The 23,331-nt window shown below is 35.5% G+C and overlaps 1 protein-coding gene across 3 annotated transcripts; it reads right to left on the bottom strand.

The window, feature by feature from the left end:
- Window positions 1-1,310: 1,310 nt before the first annotated feature.
- Window positions 1,311-11,496, bottom strand: LOC120142034 (serine/threonine-protein phosphatase BSL3). 3 transcript variants are annotated; one of them, XR_005517813.1, is made up of 22 exons: window positions 10,574-11,461; window positions 9,228-9,288; window positions 9,068-9,146; window positions 8,872-8,951; window positions 8,696-8,790; window positions 8,465-8,564; window positions 7,949-8,018; window positions 7,404-7,505; window positions 7,230-7,311; window positions 6,297-6,476; window positions 5,515-5,788; window positions 5,180-5,420; window positions 4,906-5,076; window positions 3,744-3,982; window positions 3,500-3,584; window positions 3,296-3,394; window positions 3,017-3,216; window positions 2,849-2,924; window positions 2,335-2,470; window positions 2,104-2,243; window positions 1,870-2,007; window positions 1,311-1,753 (listed from the first exon to the last, which is right to left on the bottom strand). XR_005517813.1 is itself a non-coding variant. In XM_039156795.1 (21 exons), exons 1-21 carry the CDS (start codon window positions 11,022-11,024, stop codon window positions 1,924-1,926), a joined length of 3,042 nt encoding a protein of 1,013 aa, XP_039012726.1. In that variant the 5' UTR covers window positions 11,025-11,496; the 3' UTR covers window positions 1,311-1,923. The 3 variants fall into 3 exon arrangements, 2 of the variants coding, with proteins under 2 accessions (XP_039012726.1, XP_039012725.1); XM_039156795.1 differs by having other exon boundaries at window positions 1,311-2,007; window positions 5,180-5,417; window positions 10,574-11,496; XM_039156794.1 differs by having other exon boundaries at window positions 1,311-2,007; window positions 10,574-11,460.
- Window positions 11,497-23,331: the final 11,835 nt, after the last annotated feature.

The raw sequence follows: 23,331 nt of genomic DNA, 5'->3' as shown, positions 1-23,331 counted from the left end.
CGAGTTCAAAACCTGTCGAGGACCAACACTCTACAAATGAAAAACTTCTGCACAACAAAAATGGAATTAGAAATGCTAATCAAAGATTTAGAGAAACAAAGAAGTTAGATTTGGGCAGAAAGTTGTTGAAACGCCTGGATCTAGAGCTGGCATGACTGGCACCCTCTGTTGGAGACTGCAATTTGTAGTTTAAATTTCTAAATTTGAGCGTAAAAAGCAAAGTGCGAAATAGCGACCAAATTTTTCTGAGCCGGAAGTGAAACGTTGGATTTTGAAGCTTAAGTACAGTAGGAATTGAAATCTAATAAAAAATAGATCCCAAACTTAGATGTTGCGTTAAGATCTGCATAGTGACAAGGCGATCATCAATATGGAGTCGAAGACTCCGACCCACCAACTAGCAGCTCCAATAACACCGAAAGAACAAAAGAGGCCAACACCCACTAATTATTACTCCACAAGAAATCAATACAGCAGAAGGTTGACCGCTACAAGGAGAACTTCAAGAAAGAAAGGAAGTGAAGAGAGATCTGAGATCTGATAATGAAAATGTTTAAGATCTGATTTCCGTATCGGTTTTATTAAAAAATTTCAACTCCAAATGGGAGGAAAGCTTGGGGTGGGATTTAGGCAAAAGGAGGCCCGGATCTAGACAAAGGGTGAACAAAGGAGTTTTTTTTGTGTATCTGATTTCCCGTCGGCCACTGTGAAAGACGGCGGAAGCCACCGGCGAGTAATGACCGTTCTTCTCTGGCGAGGAAAGCTCAAAGAGAAGAATCCGATTTGCTTCAATGATGTTTGTATTGAAGAACAAACATTCTTAAAATCTTCTAAATTTAATATATAATGTATATCAGGTGATATATTATTACGAGATACAATATAAATTTTTTAAATAAAAAATAAATCAAAATAACATGTATCGTACTTTAAAGGTTCATAAATCAAATTTAGAATTTAGAATTAGAGTTAGACAATAATAATAATATATAAATTTTATCACAAAAAATTTAAATATCTTCAAATTCTTCTTTTAGAAAAAAACAATATTCTCTTTCCACAAAAATTTATATCTTCAAATTATTAAATTACATATTATTTAAATATTAATTTTAAATATTTAAATATAAACTCATTCAATCACACAAAATCCCCACATACTGCTACCACTACTCGACCAACTTATATCGTATAGCATTCAAAATCGCTGAGAGCTACCAACATATGAAAAATTCTTCTAATATCTATTTTTTATTCACAAAATCCGAAATCAAGATAATGAGCATATTGAATCCCAACTTGGAAATGCATTTATGACCAAAACTTGTAAAATTTTAAGGGTTGAACACAACAGTTTGTCATCTTCACACAAACATTACATCATTGTACAGAGCAGAAAAATAAAATTACACCAACACCTCTTGATGCAAGCAACGCCATCACATATAACCAACAGAAAGGGGGGGTAAAAAATATATTAGACATAAAACAAGGAATAAAAATAGAAAGAAAAAATAAATAAATGTGAAAAATACTCCAACACTACCAACCCATCTGAAGAAACCACCCATCTGACTGACTTCTGCTGGCGTTTTACGGAGGGAGAAACCCCAATTTTGAACGTTCAGCACATGCCAGAAAAGCAAACCGCCCACAATCTGCTTCTCTAACTTGAATCATCCGTACTACCATTGCAAGGTGCAATTTGGTTCCCGAACTTTGCATCTTTCATACTCTCAAGGCCAACCGTGTGCTGAAAACCGATGAAAACCCAAAGTCAAAGCCTTCAAACCTTGTTACGAGAGAGACTACCATGTTTGGAAATGCCTGTATTTGGCATCATTCTCTTATACAGAACAGTTGAATCACCATGCGGTAACATGAGCCTGAATGAGCATATAGAAACAATTGGAAGGATCTATTTTATATCCAAGCGAGAGAGCCCCGATCATTTGCCACTTGAGGACGACCTCTAGTAGGTGTTGGAGGTCTGTTAGCATTCAACTCCTGATCCCAAATATTAAAATAATATATATCAGTATAAAAAGCTATGCACGTAGTAAGTAAAAAGGATACAGAAATAACAGGGGAAAGAGGAATCACCTGCATCCATGTATCTTCTATATGACGTTCTGGTGATGCTTCTGGCGATGATATTGCTGGGGGTAAAGGATGAATGAGTTTAGGAACTACCACTAGATCTCTACCCAAAACTAAGATTGCACCAGCATTGTTCGCAGTGCCTGAAAAGTCGAGCATGAAAGAAAATTTAAAGGCTAAACTGTTTGAATCTGACAAATTGCATGTATGTTAAAACAAGGTTCAGGGACACACCACAATAATTGGTTGCGGAGAAAAGAGTTATTAGATGTCCCTGGGCAAAACGCTCAAAGCCATCCATAACACACTCGTGAGCACGAACAATCAACTGAAGATCATTGTTATTGCAGAATTCCATAACACGATCAGGCTGCAACAGTAAAAGCCATTCACAAAAGCATAAAAAGAAAAATCAACATTGAAGTAACCAGAAAAGACAGTTTTACTAGAAATGAACCTGCACAAGCAAGTGGGAAAGGGAATACAAGCAATTTAAACAAATATCATAAGTCAAAAACTTCTAACTTTCAAGGGTATGTTAAAGACAGCATCATCCCCTTAAAGCTGTTTGTTTGAGTGTGTTTGCGAGAGAGGGAGAGAGAGAAGCTGGGAGCAATAAGGAGATCAACCAGCAAGTCAAAATATGAAGGCAAATTGCCATGCAAGTACTTCATCAAATAAAAATTCAACTATTAAGGACTTAAAAGCTCGCAAGTTAAAAAAAAAAGTTTTGAAGTAGCAAACTTACCCCAAAAGTAACCAACCCCGGACCTCTAGCATTTGGCCGCAACCCTTCCACACTATCATTTTCTGTTGGATCAGACCTAGAATATAAAATGGCAGTAAAATGTGTCAGCAAATTAAAGCAACGAATACTATATTTCATGACTAATACAAAACTGTAATATGCTCTGACCATAACAAATCCATAAGAACAATCGAGCCTGCTTCCATTGTAATTGGACGCTGTAGATTCTCAATCTGTTCCACATGATTTATAGACCGACCAATGCCACCATGCATACAAATGATTTTCTTTTCAATTAGAGCTGCTAGAGGAAGCCAATTGAATAAACGGTTTATGCGATGCCATGCCCATATTCCATCTCTCTCACCCTGTCACAAGCCATCACAATGGTGACAAACATCATACAAATCACGACGAACATTTTTCAAACACAACGTGAAACAATACCATGCGCTCAATACACTCAATCCGGAAGCCAAAAAGTGCATTGATATCTGCAGCCTCATGATTCCCCCGAATTAAATGTACGTTATGGGGATACTCAACCTGCAGCATAACATAATCACATGAAAACTTGGTTCATTACAAACTTCAACAGGAAGAAAAAGTAAGCATGAGAAGACTATCAAAGCACTAAATTTCTAAATTTACCTTCAATGCAAGCAGAAGAGTAATGGTCTCCAAGCTGTGTTGGCCCCGGTCGACATAATCTCCTAAGAAGAGATAATCGATATATCTGATAGTAATTTAGACCAAACCAACATCAAGTAAATAAATGTCAAGCTTAAAAATGTGATGCAATATAGCACATGCAGGTTACACCCAAGAGAGAACAGTGTTTTCTAATATTAAAAAGGGTCAGTTGAAAACCTAGTCAATTTTTAACCAAACTTACGCAATGTCTCCAGCTGTTGAAGGTGCACCATATTCATCAAAAAGGCGCATAAGATCCCCAAATTGTCCATGTAGATCACCAAAAATCTTAATAGGAGCTTTCAGCTGTAAAACAGTTGGTTCGGCAGCAAATATTCGTTCGGCACTTTCACAGAGATCTGCTATTTCATTGCAATCTAAGAAAAAATGGCGACGAACTGGAGGTTTCCAACCACGAGGCTTCAAAAGATGTGCAATGACCTGGACAAAGTGACATGTAGACACTCCATTACAGTTTAGCAAATGAATCTTTTCTACGTTATAGAGGAAATCAGTAAGGAAAAAAAAAAGGAGTACAAATGTAAGACTAATTGAATACTTCAGAGAAAATCCTATCAGTGCTATCATTCATCAGTGTTTCAGTATCTCATAACTGAAACAAATCAGAGGTTCAACGTATGAGAATTATCAATCGTATTATTAAACTGCCATGTTCAAGAAAAAAGGATTTTTTCCAATTTGGACGAGAAATCTCAAGGAGGAATTTTCTACAAGCCACTTAGAGTACTAACAGAAGTAATGCTAAGATTTTATAATGCATTTAAAAGCATGGTAATGCAATCTAGCCTACAAATAATCACAAGCAAAACAGTTTGTAGCTTTTCAAACTTTTTTTTTCCCATTTCTTTTATATCAGAATTTAAGCTAAGTTGATTAAGAAGCCAACGAGATTTCTTTCACTGCTTTGAGATGTATAGTTCCTGCTGTAAATCAAGACATATCCAGGGAAATAATAACCTTAGGAACAATAAAGATAATGTGAACCCACAAGGATAGAATAACGTAGAACTCTGTTATCTTCAATTAAGAGTTAAAAAATAAATTACTCCCAGTCCCAAATTTATCAAGTGTCATAAATAGAAAAGATTCATATTAACTTGGATAAAATAAAATTAAAATCATTACAATGAAGTAAATGATTCAAGAATATCTTAATCCTTAAATTAAACCATTCAAATTGAAAGAAATCAATCTTAAGTGCTAGTGATTGGGGTTTAGGGAAACAGCCACAAAGATCCTGCTATTACTACTCAACTTCTTCTTTTCTTATTTGTAGACACATCAACAATGACCCTTAAAAAACAGGTGCTGCTTTATGATACAAAAAAAGAGGATATTAGTACCTTTTTCGGGACACTGTTGATTGACATCTGCCTATCTAATAGCTTCCTTGCTGCAGTTGCACTCTCAGGAGTCCCATAGCTAACCCGCCTGCCCTCGTTTTCAAATTGGTCAATAGAAAGCTGTCTGACCATCCCACCTAAAGCACCACCAGTTTCTGCAGCTACAACAACCTATTGACATAATGGAAACATTAGACACAAAGTCATAGATAACAAAAAATACCAATATTGACTTAAAAACAATAGCATGTCAATCAAATTTTCTGATACAGACAGCTCTATGGTGAAGACGAACTCCAGCTGGAGGAACATCATTTGACCCAGCAGAATCAGACATTTTAATCAAGGTAGACATCTGTTTTCCACTAGGTGTAGCCTCTGCCCCTCGATCCCTGTCGGGAAGTTCAACTTCTCCATTAACTTGCCGTGCCTTGGCAGCAGCCAGTGTGGCACTAATAGCCTCAGCTTCAGCAGCTGCTGCCTCAACCAAATACTTAACGCCTTTGCTCATTCTTCTACAAGATATAACACATTGTAGCAGCTCCTTGGATTAGATGAGGCTTGAGCATTTGATGACACATAAAAAAATAAATCACAGTCCTCTTTTACCTGGATCCTTGAAGCATGGCATTCTCAGTGCTTATGTCAGTATACATATCCCCATTTACAGGGGGGGCAACTGGAGTTCCCAGCACAACTGCTCCATCAGGAACTGCTTCAGGCATTGTTTGCTTTTCTCTTTCATCACCAAATCCATACCTTCCAGGTAACCGCCCTGCATGCACATTAGAAGCAGCAGCTGCAGCTGCGGCATGTGAAGCTGCTGTTGTTGTCTCGGCAGCAGCCAGGTCTTCAGCAACAAGCAAGTCATCAAGCAACACCCCTACAGCATAAATAATACATATAAAATTATCAAATACAGATTCTCTAATGAATAAACACTAAGAACTAATAAATAGCTGCAGCTCACAAAAACAAACTTAATGAAATAAACTTCTCTAATTCCCAACACACAAGATGGATTAAAATTCAAAACTTTTGTAGCCTCTCTTACAACTAAATGTAATATATGAGAAAAGAGGAGAATGTGCATTTTAAGTTGGGACAATGCACAAAGAACAAAAAAACAAAATTCATTTGTCAACAATGTTAAACATCCAGAATTTAATCTAACAAAATGGGTTAGAAGAAAAGCCTACAGTATTAACTAACAAGCCTTCAGGTTACCTCAGTCTAGAAAATAGATTTATCAGCAAATGTAGTTATGAAAAGAAACTGCAATTACGTATACAACATATAATGGCATATAACTCTAATTGGTATCTGATAACTACATGCTGAGGCTAGAGAAAGATTCTAAATACATGTTTTAGAACAAAAGGCTATCTTACCACCACGCAAACCACCATAAATAAATATCAAGTCACCAACAGCTGCAGCAGCATGTCTGCAACGCCTTGTCAACTCAACTGAGGCAACTCCACCAGCAGCATCTGCACTGTATCTGCCTGTCCTTGGACTAGTAACAACAGATTTTGTATCACACCACACTCCCGCAGCCGTATCCAACACTATAAGAAATGGGAATAAGTTAGAAACTAGTAGATTATATACAAATAGTGCTTGCTTGATAATATATGGCTGAAATGCTACAGATGTAATATCAATATCAGTTAATATATTCCTGTGACTGCTTTTTGCTATATATTTAACAAACTAACAGAAATTTATAGTGTGCCTGATTTCAGGTAATGAAGAGGCAAAATTATGTCTAGCAACTTTCTGATAAAAAATTATTTAGATATCAAACAGCAATGGCAATTTTGGTTTGTTAGTGAACTCAGATACAACTTCTCACAGAAATTGGAAGAGAGAGAACAGAAGGAACAGCTGGAAAACTCAAGTTACACAACTGAAGAAAACTGAGATCAGAGAAAGGGTAGACAGCTCTAAGAGCTAAGAAGGTGGTTCCCTACATTATTTACTATCTTGCATCTTTTTATTTCAGCATAAAGAGCAACCCACACTTGGGGAAGTTCATAACAGATTTGACCCCAAAAAAACTACTTTTAAACCCTATGATACTCAGACTTGGGTGTGAGTGTCAAATATGGGTATGTATTCTCCATGGGTATGGTTAGAATTTTCCAAGTTTCTCCATGGATTTGTAGGTCATATCCCCGTATTCATGTGCCCGATATGAGTTTTGGGCATGACTATTTCAGTAAAAACAAAAGATAATATTTCATGTATAGCAGTAAAGCCACTAGCATATTACATCATTAATAAATAAGTGTCGACACAGAAAAACCAAGACCAAGCACCTGCAACACTTGACGAGTCTTCAACCATGCGTCCACCGCCAAGGGCCCCACCAGAAACATGGAGCCTTGCATTGACAAAGACCTACAAACAAGCAAATGTATGTGAGACTATAAGATGTCATGGATTGAGCTAATTATTGAAAAATGAGAACAGAGAAGAAAAGAAAAACTCACAGCAGCATGTTGATATCTTGGTGATGGAGAGACACCTGGAGCAATTGCCCATTCCCATCGACCATCCCTATGTTTAGCAAGTCCATACGCACTTGCCAATGGCTGAGAAAAAAGAAAACATGAAGAGAGAACATGCTGAGAAAATCTACTCGTACAAAGATCTGTAAGCATATCAAACAAACAAATACAACAAAATGATGACCATTTATATGCATCTCAGATCAATCTTTAAAATGTCTACACTCTACATTGTTATTATTTTCAAATCCTTCAGAATTCATTAGAATGTATATTTCACCCAATCTACAGATAAAATATATATTTAAAAGCAATGCCAACATGTACACAGATGTATTGAAACTTTACCCCAAATGAACCAGGAAACCTACCCTAAATAAATAAAAAATGGCAGTTAAAACCACAATTATGAAATTGTATGTTGTATTGTTCAGAGAAACACACACACTGACACACACACACACATATATATTAGGCCATACATTTACTAAATCTAGACCCCACAAATTGCAGACTTCTCAACTCACCACACTGTTAGCATCCCTCCCTCCACAGAGCAGGAGGAGACCATCTGACCGTGCACTTGCAGTCGCATACCTATTTAAACAGAAATTGTCAACAAGGAATTAGTAGCAATCACTAGATAAATCATAAAAATAAAATAAAAAACTTTAAAACAACACACCAACAATAATCATATAGATGTGAGCTTGACACCATTGTTTCTGAAAGCAGAACCAAGACAGCTTTAACATACAATGTTATGGAAAAAAAAAATTATAAAATACCAAAATACCTAGGAAAGAAACAGAGATACAGGAAGTCATCATGTCCAACCACATCCATGATAAAAGACAGGCCTAGCAGTAAACATGGTATTGTTTTGGTTCAAGTCTTGCATGCTGCTTCTAAGAGACCCAAAAATATAAAAATAGAACAGACCATATAATCTAAGGTTGTATTTTGCACACTACCGCGTCAGTTTTGTGTATGCATGTATGCAGGTACATGTGAGTGTGTGTGAGGGGGGGGGGAGAGATTACATGCATGGAGGCGGACCTTCCCCTTCATGTTCCAATTTACGCCATTCATAAGGCTTGGCAGCAGTATCTAGGGCCCATACATCAGCCAAAGGCCGTTTTCCTACAAATGATGCACATCGTTCAAAAAATTCATTTGAAAATCTAAATACATGATAAATAAAAACAAAAGGAACTTCCATGATAATTTTAAGAAAATGCATGCAAGAAAAAACAGAATAACAGATTACTAACCATCATTTCCACCAATAGCCATGAGATACCTTTGCCCCACCAAAGCCATCACATGTCCATAACGAGGCCCTGGTCCAGGGCCTTGAACAACCACCCTGAAGCACAATGAGAGATCATATCAGTAACCAACCATAACAGTATAAATAAGGTCTAACATGCATCTTTGAAGGCCAAACCTATGCCACCGTGGTCGCTTCTGTGTGAGGTCAAGAACGTGAAGATCCTCGGCAGACAAGCCAGCCGGACCAATTCCACCCTAAATCAAAATAAAAGCTTCAAATGAGGAATTACTAACTGTAGAGGGATGAAACTCTACTATATAATAACAATTGTAAACAGAAAAAAAATAATGATAAATTACAGTGCTCTAACCTGAATAACGACCATGGTTCCCACAGCAGTTGCCACATGGGCTGCCCTTGGTGTAGGTGGCTCTCCAAAGGGAGAGATCCTGAGAGATTATTTATATAATGAGCCAGGTAGATATCAGGAACGAAAAATGGAAGTAATGAACCCTCAGTCCTGGGCTTACCTAGACCATTTATTAGTTAACACATCATAACAGTGCACATCTGCAGTGGCACCTGCCAGTCCTGAAATTTAATTCAAACAAAAAGAAATTTAGACCATGATTGTCAGCCAACACAAGAGAAATTTTCTTCAGAATTATTTGTTAAGAGAGGCAAAGGCGCAACAACAACTGTCCTTGACATGCCGTATGCTACAAAAAAATTTGTAGGGGGTTCTGATTTCATATCAAGCCAAACAAAGATCCTAATCATTTCATTATTACTTGAAAACCAATCAAAACATCATTGATTTTTATACATTCTATAATGTTTTGAACACTGATAACCCTAGGTGGATGCACTAGATCATATGATTATTCGAAAAGAATGAAAATATTATGTTTTCTTAGTTATAGGAGCATGAATTATAAAGAGAATCATGAATATTTCAAAAGAAAAAAAAATTGGAACATTTATTATAACAGCAGGAAAATATAGGCAAATAGTTTTTTTTGAATAAAGCAGATTTTATTTGCAATTTGAAGCAAAACAAGGATATTTAAAGCTGTAAGCTGACTCTGTTATGTTGCTAGTTTTTTACTTTGAAAAAAGATATCTAAAAACATCAGAGTCCAAATTAGTACCAGAAAACATCTTTAAAAGGTCTTGGGAGCTGGCATGGTGAGGAAAAAGGAGGTGGAGGAGCATACAAAATTGAATTCATGTTTCATAGAACCATAATAAATATTAAAACATTGATTCCATGCAAGATTCAAGAAGGGAATATATTTCACTTCTAGTCTTTTATCATTCCTTACAAAAAAATCATATGCATTTTGAATTGTATAAGACCCAAAGAATTTAAGGTTAATATGCCACCTCCACAATTCCAACTACATTCAGTTTAGAATTAATTTAACTTGGTATTGGCTAAGAAGAACCAAAAGAAAATTACACTATACATATTTCTTTTTCTGTAACAGAATCAGCCTTCTACTTGCAGTGGCACCCCCTTATCCCTTTAGAGTTTTCTTTAAAAAAAAAGAAACCTAACTGTTTAGAGTAGTTGCTTCCTTGTCAGTCCAATAAAAAGAGAAGACAGTAATTTAACAGCAAGTGGAAGCAATTTGATCTTACATTAAATGGCTTCTCACCAAATATGAGCTGCTTAAGCAATAATTGCGGGGTTTAAAGAATACGCATCTGAAACCCTCTTAAGGTTCTCGTACACGGTACATATATGGACACTGGACAGCTATAGGCTATAAGCAAATTTCTATTCATCTTAAATCACTTAAAACACAGTGATTTTTAAGGGTTTCTTACATAAACATCTAATCAAGAATGAAAAAAATTAAAAATAACTTACTGATGCCAGCACTTCCAGCCGACGATGGAGTCCCAGAAGCAGCAGAATTCCCTTCCAAGGCCGTGGCACCACCAAACAGAATCAACCTGGGCCCAATGTACCCAGGCGTCCCTTCTTCCCCCACAGCTGCCACTGCCGTTAAGGTATGCCCACACCTAGGGCCTGGCCCGTCATCTTTCTTCTCCATAATCGTATTAACCACCGAGTAAGTGGGCGCCCACCTTGGCCCGACCACCTGCGTTTGTGGCTGTCCTTGAGTAGCGGGTGGGATAGACGCAGTCTGTTGCGCCGAAGGAGGCGCATATCCGACGGGTGCCGGTGGCGAAGCCTGGTTCTCTAGTTTTTGGTTTTGTTGATGGCGTTCCCTCTCCATTGGCGCAGACAATTGAGAACCTCCGTCGTGATTCTGATCGTGGTCGGTCTCTGGCACCATCGACGAATCCACATTCATTTCCTAAACGTTTCCAAATTAAGCCCTAGGTTCAACAAATCGTAAATAAAGTAGGCACGTCTCTTTCCTTAACGATAGAGCTCTTTCATTGACAGCGTAAGCTTGTGCTTTGGAATTATACTGCTTACTTACTTACTGCGACTTAGTAGAAGAATGTCAATGAAGTAGTACGCGAAAGACATGCAATTGCAAGTCGACGAAGAGAAAGCCCCAGTTCCCGATGGATTTCACTCGCGAAACACTCACGCAAGCGAGAACTCCGCCGGCTCCCTCGTGAGATTTAAGGTTCTTCACCCAGAAGTGATTGATTAGTACTGGCAGATGGAGAAAAAAAGCTAAAACAAATTTCAAAACCCTCAATCGAGGCAAATCAAGATCGGCCACCTACAATCAAAGCAAATTCGAATTTCTGATCAACCCTAGTTCAGATCGTGAATGAACACCACCTCGTCATAAAATTCCACAATCACTCTGTGTTTCCAGGAAGGAGAGGGAAAACTGAAGGAAAAAAGTGGGGGGGAAAAATAAGGGTGATAATCTCAAATCCTTTTTAACAAAACCAAAAGGAGTGGAAAAATAATGATCTCATTTCCTCTCTCTTTACAGATGTGTTATTGTTATGTAAGCCTTCCCCTCTATGTGTTTCTTTTTTTCGTAACAATAAAGTTGTTTTTTATTTAATTGTTTTTTTTTCTTGCCATCGGAGCAGCCGGTAAAGGGACGAGTGAAAGGAGTGGAGTGAGAGCGCCGTCTTCGAGAGGAGAATGACGGCGGACATCGGGGAAGGGTGACCGGATTAACCCGGGAAGGGGTTTAAATATAAACGGTGATGACCGGTTCCTATTTGCAAGGAGGAATTCCAAAACCACGCGCAACATTACTCCCACGGGCAAAGGGAAGCCATGGAAGTACGATTTCCACACTGAAAGTAACGAATCTATACCAAATTTCTTCGTCACCAAAGCTCCACATACCTAATTCATCGCCCTCTAACATCTGCTTTGCTTAAGAGGATCTTTCATTTTCATCGAAACACTTGCATGCTCAACACCTTGCCTAATCCAAGGTCATATATATTTCTTGTACGAAAGATATGTATTGTATCATCAACAAAATAATTCAAGTAGTAAGTATTTTAACATCGTTTAAACATATTTTGAATTTGATTTCTTAAATATACAAAAGATTTTTATCGAACGATTTAATCACCAAAATCATATATATAACACAGATTGATCTGAATTAATCAAAAAAAATCTTAAAAAATCTGACAAAAATATCATATAATATATTTGTAATTTAATGATCATCGCAAAACTAAATATTACTAGGGTTGTAAAATCAGGTAATCGTTCAGATTTCAGTCGGATCCTGGCAGATCGGGAAAAATCGGATACAGGTCAAGTCAGGTAAATGTGACACCAGATCGGGTTCAGGTCAGGTCAAATCAGTTCGGGTTATTTTCAAGTTGATTTGACACCAGATCCAGATCGGGTTCAGATCAGGTCATTTTCAGTTCGGATCGTTGTCAGTTTAGGTCAAAACAGTTCAGGTCCGAAGCAGTTAAAAAGCAGGTTAATTCAGGTTCGGATAGACTTCAGGCGGATCTCGTTCAGATCGGGTACATCATTGGCAGATAAAATTCAGGTCGGATCTCTATCAGATACGGATTGAGTTCAAATCGAGTTAATTTTTATTTTTGTATTAATTATTTTCGTCTTTCGCGGACGTTGAATTGCAATTTGTAATTGTATATGATTTAGAGTAAATTACGAAGAATATAAATAATCATGGTTCAATTTTATGAAAAATACAAATTTAAGAATTAAATTGAACAAATATGAAATTGCAAATAAAAATTTAAATAAATTAAACAATGCACATTGATGAGGGATCAAATCAAAATAATTTTAAATTGTGATGTTGAAATTAATACAAAAAAATACTAAATTATACCCATTTAAAAAGTTATGGGTCAATTAAAAAAATTGTTGAAACATTTTAATATTTCGATATAACAAATTAAGTTAAATGAATTTTAAGATTTTCCAAATGATTTTCTAAGTATATTCGATATAACTATTCGAATATCAAAACATTACTCCAAATATTTCAAAAATCATTTTTGATCCTTACTTAAGTGTAAAATTAAGTTTTAATCATAAAACAATTTCAAAATATTTTACAAAGTATTTCGAACCAATTCAAAGCCAAAAATTCCAGAATACTCAGAGGGAACCGATTCCCCCCCATAGGAGGAATCGATTCCCCCCTGAATGGTTTGGCTCCGAGATTTCCAGAATGCTCGGAGGGAACCGATTCCCCCCAAGGGGGTACCGATTCTCCCTTGTTCAACGGTCGAAATATTTGAATTTTACACTTAGGGAACCGATTCCCTATGAGAGGGAACCGATTCCCCCCACTGTCCAAGCTGTTTTATTAAATGTTTTCACACTAAAACGGCTATAATATCTTCTCTAATTATCCCCAACGTTCAGAAGTGATCCAAGGTGTATTTAAGCAAGCTTAGAAGCCATTGATCAACAACAAGAAACATCAAGCAACTAGAATCAAGAGAGAATCAAAGAGAAAGCATCAAACCTCAAGTTTGAGCATTTCAAGCCCATTTTCATTCAATATTCATTTTGCTTTCAAGAACACTTTTTGTGCTCAGTTGTATTCATCTTTGAGTGTTCTTTTCTTTGTTCTAGAATTGTGCAAACATCTTATCTTGTGAGGTTTTCTTGTAAGTTTGCAAATTTGTAATCTTCTCTTTGAGAAAAGAGTGTTCTCAAGAGTTGGGGTATACTCTTGAGGGAATTGTAAGGTTATCTCTTTGGCCTCAAAAGAAAGAACAAATTAGTGAATTTGTTGGAAAATCCTTAGTGTGGATAGCTAAGGTAGTGGACGTAGACTTTGTTTGAGAAAGTCGAACCACTGTAAATCGCTGTGCAATTACTTTCAATTTTCTGCAAAAGCTTCCACAAAATTTTTATTGCCAATTCACCCCCCTCTTGGCCAATTTCGTCATTCGATTAACTCAACAATTGGTATCAGAGCCTAACTCATTTGAAGGTTTAATCGCCTCTTGAGTCGATCCGGGAAGAGTTACATCGATTACAAAGTCATCAATGGCCTCCACTTCAAACTTCGACTCCGGTCTCGATTCGATGCCCGTCAACAAGCCTCATTTCTTCAATGGAGCTAACTATGCCTATTGGAAGAATAGAATGATGTACTTCATTCAAGCAAGTGACATGGGAGCATGGAATGCTGTAGAAGAAGGATACATCAAACCTCTCACTCATCCAAGGTTGTGGAGTGAAGGAGAGACAAGAATGTTCCAGCTCAACTCCAAAGCCATCCATATTATTTTTTGTGCTCTTGGACCAGATGAATACGGAAGAGTTTCATCGTGTACAACCGCCAAAGAAATATGGGACAAACTTCAAGTCACACATGAAGGTACAGATGAGGTAAAGAAATCAAAAATTAGTATTCTAACGCATAGCTATGAAAATTTCAGGATGAAACCAAATGAAGACATCAAAGCTATGACGAATAGATTTTCAACGATTGTCAATGGTCTCAAATCATATGGAGAGATCATCTCAAATGAAAAGCTTATGAGGAAGTTAGTCTACTCCCTCCCAAAATCATGGCAATCAAAGAAGACGGCAATCATCGAGTCTAAGGACCTATCGTCCTTAACTCTTGAAGAACTTATCGGTTCACTCCTCACTCATGAGATGATGCTTGAAGATGAGGTGGACCTTGATAAAGTTGAAGAGACACCAAAGGAGAAGGAAAAGAAGAAAAACATTGGAGTTGCTCTCAAATCCACAAAAGATGAGAGTGATTCTAATGATGATGATGACGAGGAAATGGCATTGTTTGCCAAACGGTTCAGAAAAATGATGAGACCTTACCAAGGAAGAAAATTCAAACGAAACGAAGGCCTCAAAAATGAACCAAAAGAGAAGGACCCAATCATTTGCTATGAATGCAAAAAGCCGGGGCATGTCAAATATGATTGCCCACAATTGAAGAAAAAGGGTCAATCAAAGAATAAGCACAAGGCTCATGTGGCTACATGGAGCGATGAAGAAGGTTCCGATGAAGAGGAACAAGAAGTAGCAAACTTGTGCTTGATGGCATTCGGGGAAGATTCTAAGGTAACCTCTAACTCATCTGATTTTGATGATTTATCTTATGATGAGTTATTTGAGGAGTACAATGGGTTGGCTTCGGATTATGAGAAATTATTTTTAAAATATAAAAATGATGTTTCAAAATTGAAAAATGAAAACAAACTCATATCCAAAACCAACAACGATCTTGAAAGTAAAATCAAAAATTTGCAAATCAAACTAGAAGAGTTTGAAAAGAAAAATTTAAATTTGCAAAATTTACTTTCAAAGATCAATGATGATCATCAAAAGAAAATTGATGATCTTAAAACTTCTTTTGATAAAGTTAGAACAAAACATTTTGAAAAAGGTGAAAATTCAAAATCCAACTTTGTTAGAAAAAGTTTTAGAAACTACAATCATAGAGGTCCCCAAAGAACCTCTAATGGAAAAATCATTAGAAGTGTGTGGGTTCCTAAAGAACTCATTACTACTAAAGATAAAAATATCCTACACAAATGGATACCTAAAGGGACTAGGATTTTGGAAACTAATGAATATGGACCCAAAAGAATTTGGGTACCAAAAATCAAAAATTAATCTATGTTTGTAGGGAAAGGAGCATTGCTACAAGGCACGGGAAACAAATTCAAACTCATGGTACCTTGATAGTGGATGCTCAAGACATATGACCGGAGACAAAAGCCGGTTCATTGAGCTTAACGCCAAAAATGGAGGAGAAGTGACTTTTGGAGACAATTCAAAAGGTCACATTGAAGGTATTGGTACAATAGGTAATACCTCTTCCATACAAATTAAGAATGTTTTATATGTGAATGGATTAAAGCATAATCTATTGAGTATTAGTCAATTATGCGATAAAGGATTCAATGTCTTATTTGAAATTAATGGTTGTAAAGTCATTGACATTGCATCTAATCGGATTATGCTTGTTGGTCATAGAATAGGAAACATTTACATGGTGCATTTAGATTCTATTGATATGACTAATTTATGCCTAGTTGCTAAGGATGAGCATGATAGTTGGTTATGGCATAGGAGACTAGGTCATGCTAGTATGAGTGTTTTGCAACGGCTAATTCAAGGTGATTTAGTTCGAGGGTTGCCTAAGCTTAAATTTGATAATGATAAAATCTGTGATGCTTGTGCTAAAGGAAAACAAAAATGAGTTTCTTTTAAATCTATTAATGATGTATCAACTAGTAGAGTATTACAATTGATCCATTTAGATCTTTTTGGGCCAACTAGAACTACTAGCTTGGGAGGAAAACAATATGCATTTGTCTTGGTAGATGACTATTCTAGATACACTTGGGTTATATTCTTAAGTACTAAAGATGAAGCATTAGAAAATTTCATCACATTTTCAAAAATAATCCAAAATGAAAAAGGATACTCTATCACTAGTGTTAGAAGTGATCATGGAACTGAATTTGAAAATCTTGGATTTATTGAGTTTTGTAATTCTAATGGTATTAGCCACAATTTTTCAGCACCTAGAACCCCTCAACAAAATGGAGTTGTTGAGAGGAAAAATCGAACTTTAGAAGAAATGGCTAGAACCATGCTTTGTGAAAATAATTTGCCAAAATATTTTTGGGCGGAAGCCACAAATACCGCTTGTTATGTTATAAATCGAGTAATGATTAGGCCAATTTTAAAGAAAACTCCATATGAAATTCTCAAAAATAAAAAGCCTAACATTAGCTATTTTCATCCTTTTGGATGTAAATGTTTGTTTTAAACAACGGTAAAGAAAATCTTGGTAAATTTGATGCTAAAAGTGATGAAGGAATTTTTCTGGGTTATTCCTTAAACTCTAAAGCTTATCGTGTATTTAATAAAAGAACTTTAGTTGTAGAAGAGTCTATACATGTTGTTTTCGATGATAATCCCCTTCCGAGGAAGGATTCTTCTGTTAATGATGATGTAGGTATTGTACAAGCAAATGACGTTAGATATGACGTTGGAGAATCATCATCAAAGGAAGAAACAAAAGACGAGGAAACTCATGATCCCCTCGAGAATCCAACCATTGAAGAAAGGAAGTATCTTTTCCAAGAGAGTACAACTATGTCAAAGATGGTGAAATTATAGGTGATCCATCAAAAGGGGTAACTACTCGATCTTCTCTTAGAAATATCTGTAATTATGTTGCATTTATTTCATGCATAGAGCCTAAGAACATCAAAGAAGCATTAAAAGATGAACATTGGATTATGGCTATGCAAGAAGAATTAAATCAATTTGAGAGAAGTAAAGTATGGACATTAGTTGAAAGGCCTAGTGATAAATCTACTGTAGGTACTAGATGGGTTTTTAGAAATAAACTTGATGAAAGTGGTAATATAGTGAGGAACAAGGCTAGACTTGTTGCTCAAGGCTATACTCAAGAAGAAGGCATAGACTATGATGAAACATACGCTCCCGTAGCTAGGATGGAAGCAATTAGAATGTTATTAGCATTTGCATGTTTCAATGAATTTAAATTATATCAAATGGATGTTAAAAGTGCATTTTTAAATGGTTTTATAAAAGAAGAAGTGTACGTGGAACAACCTCCAGGTTTTGAAGATTCAAATTTTCCGGATCATGTTTTAAAATTGACAAAAGCTCTTTATGGTTTAAAACAAGCTCCTAGAGCTTGGTATGAAAGATTGTCAAATTTTTAATTGAAAAAGGTTTTTTAAAAGGAAAGGTTGACACTACATTGTTTTTAAAGAGAAAAGGTAAAGATTTATTAGTAGTTCAAATTTATGTTGATGATATAATATTTGGTTCTACTAATGATGTTCTTTGTCAAGAATTTTCTAAGCTAATGCAAAGTGAGTTTGAGATGAGCATGATGGGGGAGCTCTCATTTTTCTTGGGACTCCAAATCAAGCAAAGAAAAGATGGCATCTTCATTAATCAAGCTAAGTACGTCAAAGATATGCTCAAGAAGTTTGGACTGGAAAATGGGAAACCTCATAACACTCCAATGAGCTCTTCAACAAAGCTTGACTTAGATGAAGGAGGTAAATGTGTAGATGTTAAATTATATAGGTCAATGATTGGCTCTTTGCTTTATCTAACTGCAAGTAGACCGGACATTATGTTTAGTGTTTGCTTATGTGCTAGATTTCAATCATGTCCTAAGGAATCACATTTACTAGCTGTTAAGAGAATCTTTAGATACCTTAAGGACACTCCTAGTTTAGGACTTTGGTATCCTAGAGACTCTAGCTTTAGCTTGCATGCTTTTTCTGATGCGGATTATGGAGGATGCAAATTAGATAGGAAAAGCACCTCCGGTACTTGTCAATTCCTTGGAAATATGTTGATTTCTTGGTTTTCAAAGAAACAAAATTGTGTTGCATTATCTACCACTGAAGCAGAATACATTTCAGCCGGTAGTTGCTGTGCACAAGTTTTATGGATGAAACAACAACTTTTTGATTATGGAATTGAAGTAGGTACCATTCCTATCAAGTGTGACAATACTAGTGCTATTTGTCTCACTAAAAATCCCATCCAACACTCTAGAACTAAGCACATTGAAATAAGACATCACTTCATTAGAGACCATGTCACTAAGGAAGATGTAGTTCTAGAATTTGTTGATACTTTGCACCAATTAGCAGATATCTTTACAAAACCCTTAGACAAGGAAAGATTTTGGACACTTAGGAGAGAATTAGGTTTGACCAACCTATCTTCACTTAGTGTTTAAAATAATTTTAGCACTTTTAATAAAGCTTGAAAAATGCTTATAATAATAATATTTGATTGCATTCTTGCTATTAGTTAGGGGGAGTTTGTGATTCTTAATGAAAATTAATTTTATGTTCAAAAATCAATTAAAGATTAATTTAATTATTTGAACATAATTAATGTTTGATATATGAGTTGCCAATACCACTAGAAAAGATTAATTTAGCATTTTGTGCTTAAAAATTCGGATTTTAGCATTTTGGTGCAGAGGGAATCGATCCCCCCCATGAGGGAATCGATTCCCCCTTTGAAGGGGAACCGATTCCCCCCACAGGGGAATCGATACCCCCCTGGGGTTCTGCTAAAATCGGGCAGAATAACCCCAAACTCTCCAAAAACCCTCTTCCTCTCTCTCTTCGCCGTTCTCACCCTCTAAACCCCTCAAATCTCCATTTTTGCCTCAAATCAACCATATTAATCGGAATTTGCTTCATAAATCATCTTCCAAACCTGTTGGAATCATTAAAATCGTGCAAACAACATCTAAATCCCCTCAATCTTCATATTTCAAGGTAAATTTTTCTAAACTCTTTATTTCATTATTTTTGAACATAGGATTAGTTTCAATTAGTTCTAGGTTGAAATAGTGATCGGGCATTGATTATTTAGTGATTAGAAACTAGATGTTACAACTAATTTCATCAAAAACACAAGAATTTTTCAAATTTTTTTAAAAAAAAAATTCGAAATAATAAAAAAAAATTGTTATTTTTCAAATTATTGTGTTTTGATCAAAATTATATTGTTGTTATGAAAAACCATACATATATTGTTTCTCAAAACCATATTTTTCAAAAGTTTTTCAAAAACTTTGCCCATTAGGATTGATTTAGAGAATCTTGAAATATTGAGGACTCATTTGAGTTTTGGGATTAATTGAATTGCATACACTTGTTTTAAAATTGCAGGTTATCTATTCCGATTTCCTTCACCATGTCAAATCCTAAACGTCCTAGGTCTTCATCTAGTCGTTCCAGTCGTCAACCAAATCCACCTCCAAATCCTCATTCTATTCCAATTTCTAATCCCAATCCCACTGATCCTAACTTGACTATCCAAAATTCGTGTTTCAATCATCCTGGGTCTAGAAATCACCGATATTGGTATTATCAGTATTTCGATTCTTACAAAATCCGGGAAGAACGTATTCCTTCTCGTCAAGCTATGTTAGCTATCAATTTTAAATATCTTCCCATTTTACAAGAATGGAAATTTGATAAACTATTTGATCTTGAACCCATTGTTTACCATCAACTTGTTCGTATATTCTACTCTAATGCCGTATGTGTTAAAAACCAAGCTGAAACCGAAACCATAGGAATTCGTTCCTACCTTCTAGGACAATTCTTATATATTGACCCGGCATATATAGCCAATACTTTTGGATTAGATAATGATGGTATTTCGAATGAAAAACAAATCTTAGGTTCTCGTTATAAAAGAAGAGATAGTGCGAGTGTCTTAGACCTACATGAGCGTTTTCTTCATCTAATGATTTCTTGGTGGTTTCGACCATCCGGAGGTCGTTATTCTACTCTTAGAGCTTTGGATCTTTGGTGGTTACATTGTTTCGAAAACCGTATTAAAATTAACCTACCTCAGATTATTTTTGCTGAAATTGTTGAAACCGTAAATCTTGTTCCTAACAAGAAACACTGTTCATCTCTAGTTTACGGTTGCTTTTTGAGTAATCTGTTTTCCAAAGCTGGGCTTAGAGTCGGTCTAGATGCCGTTTTTCCTCTTAAGAAACAAATAAATCTTCTTTCCTTAACGAGAGCGGGATGGGTAAAGGACAAAGAAACCGGTGAATGGGTTCGTTCTTCTACTCCGGGAGCTAGCTCTTCACAAGCTCCACCCGAAGCTGACGAAGATCCCGAGTTTGACCAATTAATGAGGGATATTGATGAAGCTGAAGAAGAACCTGAACTACCCGAAGAGCATCCCGAGGAGCAAGTACAACAAACGCATCAAATGCCTCCATATTTTCAATCCTTTATGGAGACATTCGATTTCCGATACGCTACCATGGACTCGCGTTTTTCCTCTATAGAGTCTCATTTATCCACAATGGGAGCTCAACAATTAGAGATTCTTCGGGAGATGCGTGCAAACAATGAATCAACCAACGCTCGTATAAATGAACTCACACACGAGATGGCCGCTATGCGAGCCCGTTTTCCTCCTACCGATCTGGATGCTTGATTTTATGTTTAGCTTTAAAACTTTGAACAAAATGAATATTGTTTCAACATTTTGATTTGTTTGATTTAGTGGATTTTGGATATATGAATGGTGTGAACTTATATGTTTGGTGTGTTTTATACATTTCTGCATTATTTACATTATCATTAGCAATATGACCAATTTTGCCATATCACATTATTTATGAATATTGATTTATGAAACTAATGGCTAACCTCTCTTTTGATTGTGATCTTAGCAGCTTAAGCTTATAATTAATAAATCAATTGGCTAAATGATTTTCAAAACCTTGTTTTACAATGTCTTTTTGATTTAACAAAAAGGGGGAGAAGAATAAGTGTTTAATGTTTTACATGATAAATTGAAGAAGTGTTAAAGTAAGGGGGAGTAATTTCAAAACTTGATTTCAAAATCTTAAAATGTTTTGTTATATCAAAAAGGGGGAGATTGTTGAAACATTTTAATATTTCGATATAAAAAATTAAGTTAAATGAATTTTAAGATTTTCCAAATGATTTTCTAAGCATATTCGATATAACTATTCGAATATCAAAACATTACTCCAAATATTTCAAAAATCATTTTTGATCCTTACTTAAGTGTAAAATTAAGTTTTAATCATAAAACAATTTCAAAATATTTTACAAAGTATTTCGAACCAATTCAAAGCCAAAAATTCCAGAATACTCAGAGGGAACCGATTCCCCCCCATAGGAGGAACCGATTCCCCCTGAATGGTTTGGCTCCGAGATTTCCAGAATGCTCGGAGGGAACCGATTCCCCCCAAGGGGGTACCGATTCCCCCTTGTTCAACGGTCGAAATATTTGAATTTTACACTTAGGGAACCGATTCCCTATGAGAGGGAATCGATTCCCCCCACTGTCCAAGCTGTTTTATTAAATGTTTTCACACTAAAACGGCTATAATATCTTCTCTAATTATCCCCAACGTTCAGAAGTGATCCAAGGTGTATTTAAGCAAGCTTAGAAGCCATTGATCAACAACAAGAAACATCAAGCAACTAGAATCAAGAGAGAATCAAAGAGAAAGCATCAAACCTCAAGTTTGAGCATTTCAAGCCCATTTTCATTCAATATTCATTTTGCTTTCAAGAATACTTTTTGTGCTCAGTTGTATTCATCTTTGAGTGTTCTTTTCTTTGTTCTAGAATTGTGCAAACATCTTATCTTGTGAGGTTTTCTTGTAAGTTTGCAAATTTGTAATCTTCTCTTTGAGAAAAGAGTGTTCTCAAGAGTTGGGGTATACTCTTGAGGGAATTGTAAGGTTATCTCTTTGGCCTCAAAAGAAAGAACAAATTAGTGAATTTGTTGGAAAATCCTTAGTGTGGATAGCTAAGGTAGTGGACGTAGACTTTGTTTGAGAAAGTCGAACCACTGTAAATCGCTGTGCAATTACTTTCAATTTTCTGCAAAAGCTTCCACAAAATTTTTATTGCCAATTCACCCCCCTCTTGGCCAATTTCGTCATTCGATTAACTCAACAAAAATAGAATTAAGTGAAAAGTATGGATCAATTTCATATGCAAATAGAATTTAGAGGACTAAATTGAACAAATATGAAATTACAAATAAAAATTTAAATTAATTAAACAACACATATTGATGAGGGATCAAATCGAAATAATTTTAAATTGTGATGTTTAAATTAATACAAAAAAGTACTAAATTATACCCATTTAAAAAGTTATGGGCCAATTTAAAAATAGAAATAAGTAATAAGTATGGGTTAATTTCATATGCAAATAAAATTTGGAGGACTAAATTGAACAAATATAAAATTACAAATAAAAATTTAAATAAACTAAACAACGCAAAAGGGATCAAATCAAAATAATTTTAAATTGAGGTTGAAATTAATACAAAAGTGTACTAAATTATACTCATTTAAAAAGTTATGGGCCAATTAATAAATAGAAATAAGTAATAAGTATGAATCAATTTCTGATGCAAATAAAATGTGGAGGACTAAATTGAACAAATATGAAATTAAAAATAAAAAATTAAATAAATTAAACAACACAAAAGGGATCAAATATGAAAAATATTGTAAAATTGACTAAATTGCATTCATTTTAAAAGTTGAGAAAAAAATTAAAACAACTAATATATATATATATATATATATATATATATATATTATGTATAAATTATATATACCATGTATAAACTATAATACTATA

Source organism: Hibiscus syriacus, unplaced genomic scaffold (assembly GCF_006381635.1).
Source record: "Hibiscus syriacus cultivar Baekdansim isolate YM2019G1 unplaced genomic scaffold, ASM638163v2 tig00110819_pilon, whole genome shotgun sequence".
Classification (NCBI taxonomy): Eukaryota; Viridiplantae; Streptophyta; class Magnoliopsida; order Malvales; family Malvaceae; genus Hibiscus; species Hibiscus syriacus.
The sequence above is the reverse complement of the archived record's forward strand: the minus strand, read 5'-3'. Positions and strand labels throughout refer to the sequence as shown.

Bases quoted from the DNA above. Each gene is read 5' to 3' on its own strand.
- LOC120142034 (XM_039156794.1), bottom strand. From the start codon at position 11,024: ATGAATGTGGATTCGTCGATGGTGCCAGAGACCGACCACGATCAGAAT. The intron at 8,791-8,871 runs GTTTGGCCTTCA...ATTGTGCTTCAG, and splicing joins AAGCGACCACGGTGGCATAG to GGTGGTTGTTCAAGGCCCTG. The intron at 7,312-7,403 runs GTGAGTTTTTCT...GCTTGTTTGTAG, and splicing joins CAAGATATCAACATGCTGCT to GTCTTTGTCAATGCAAGGCT.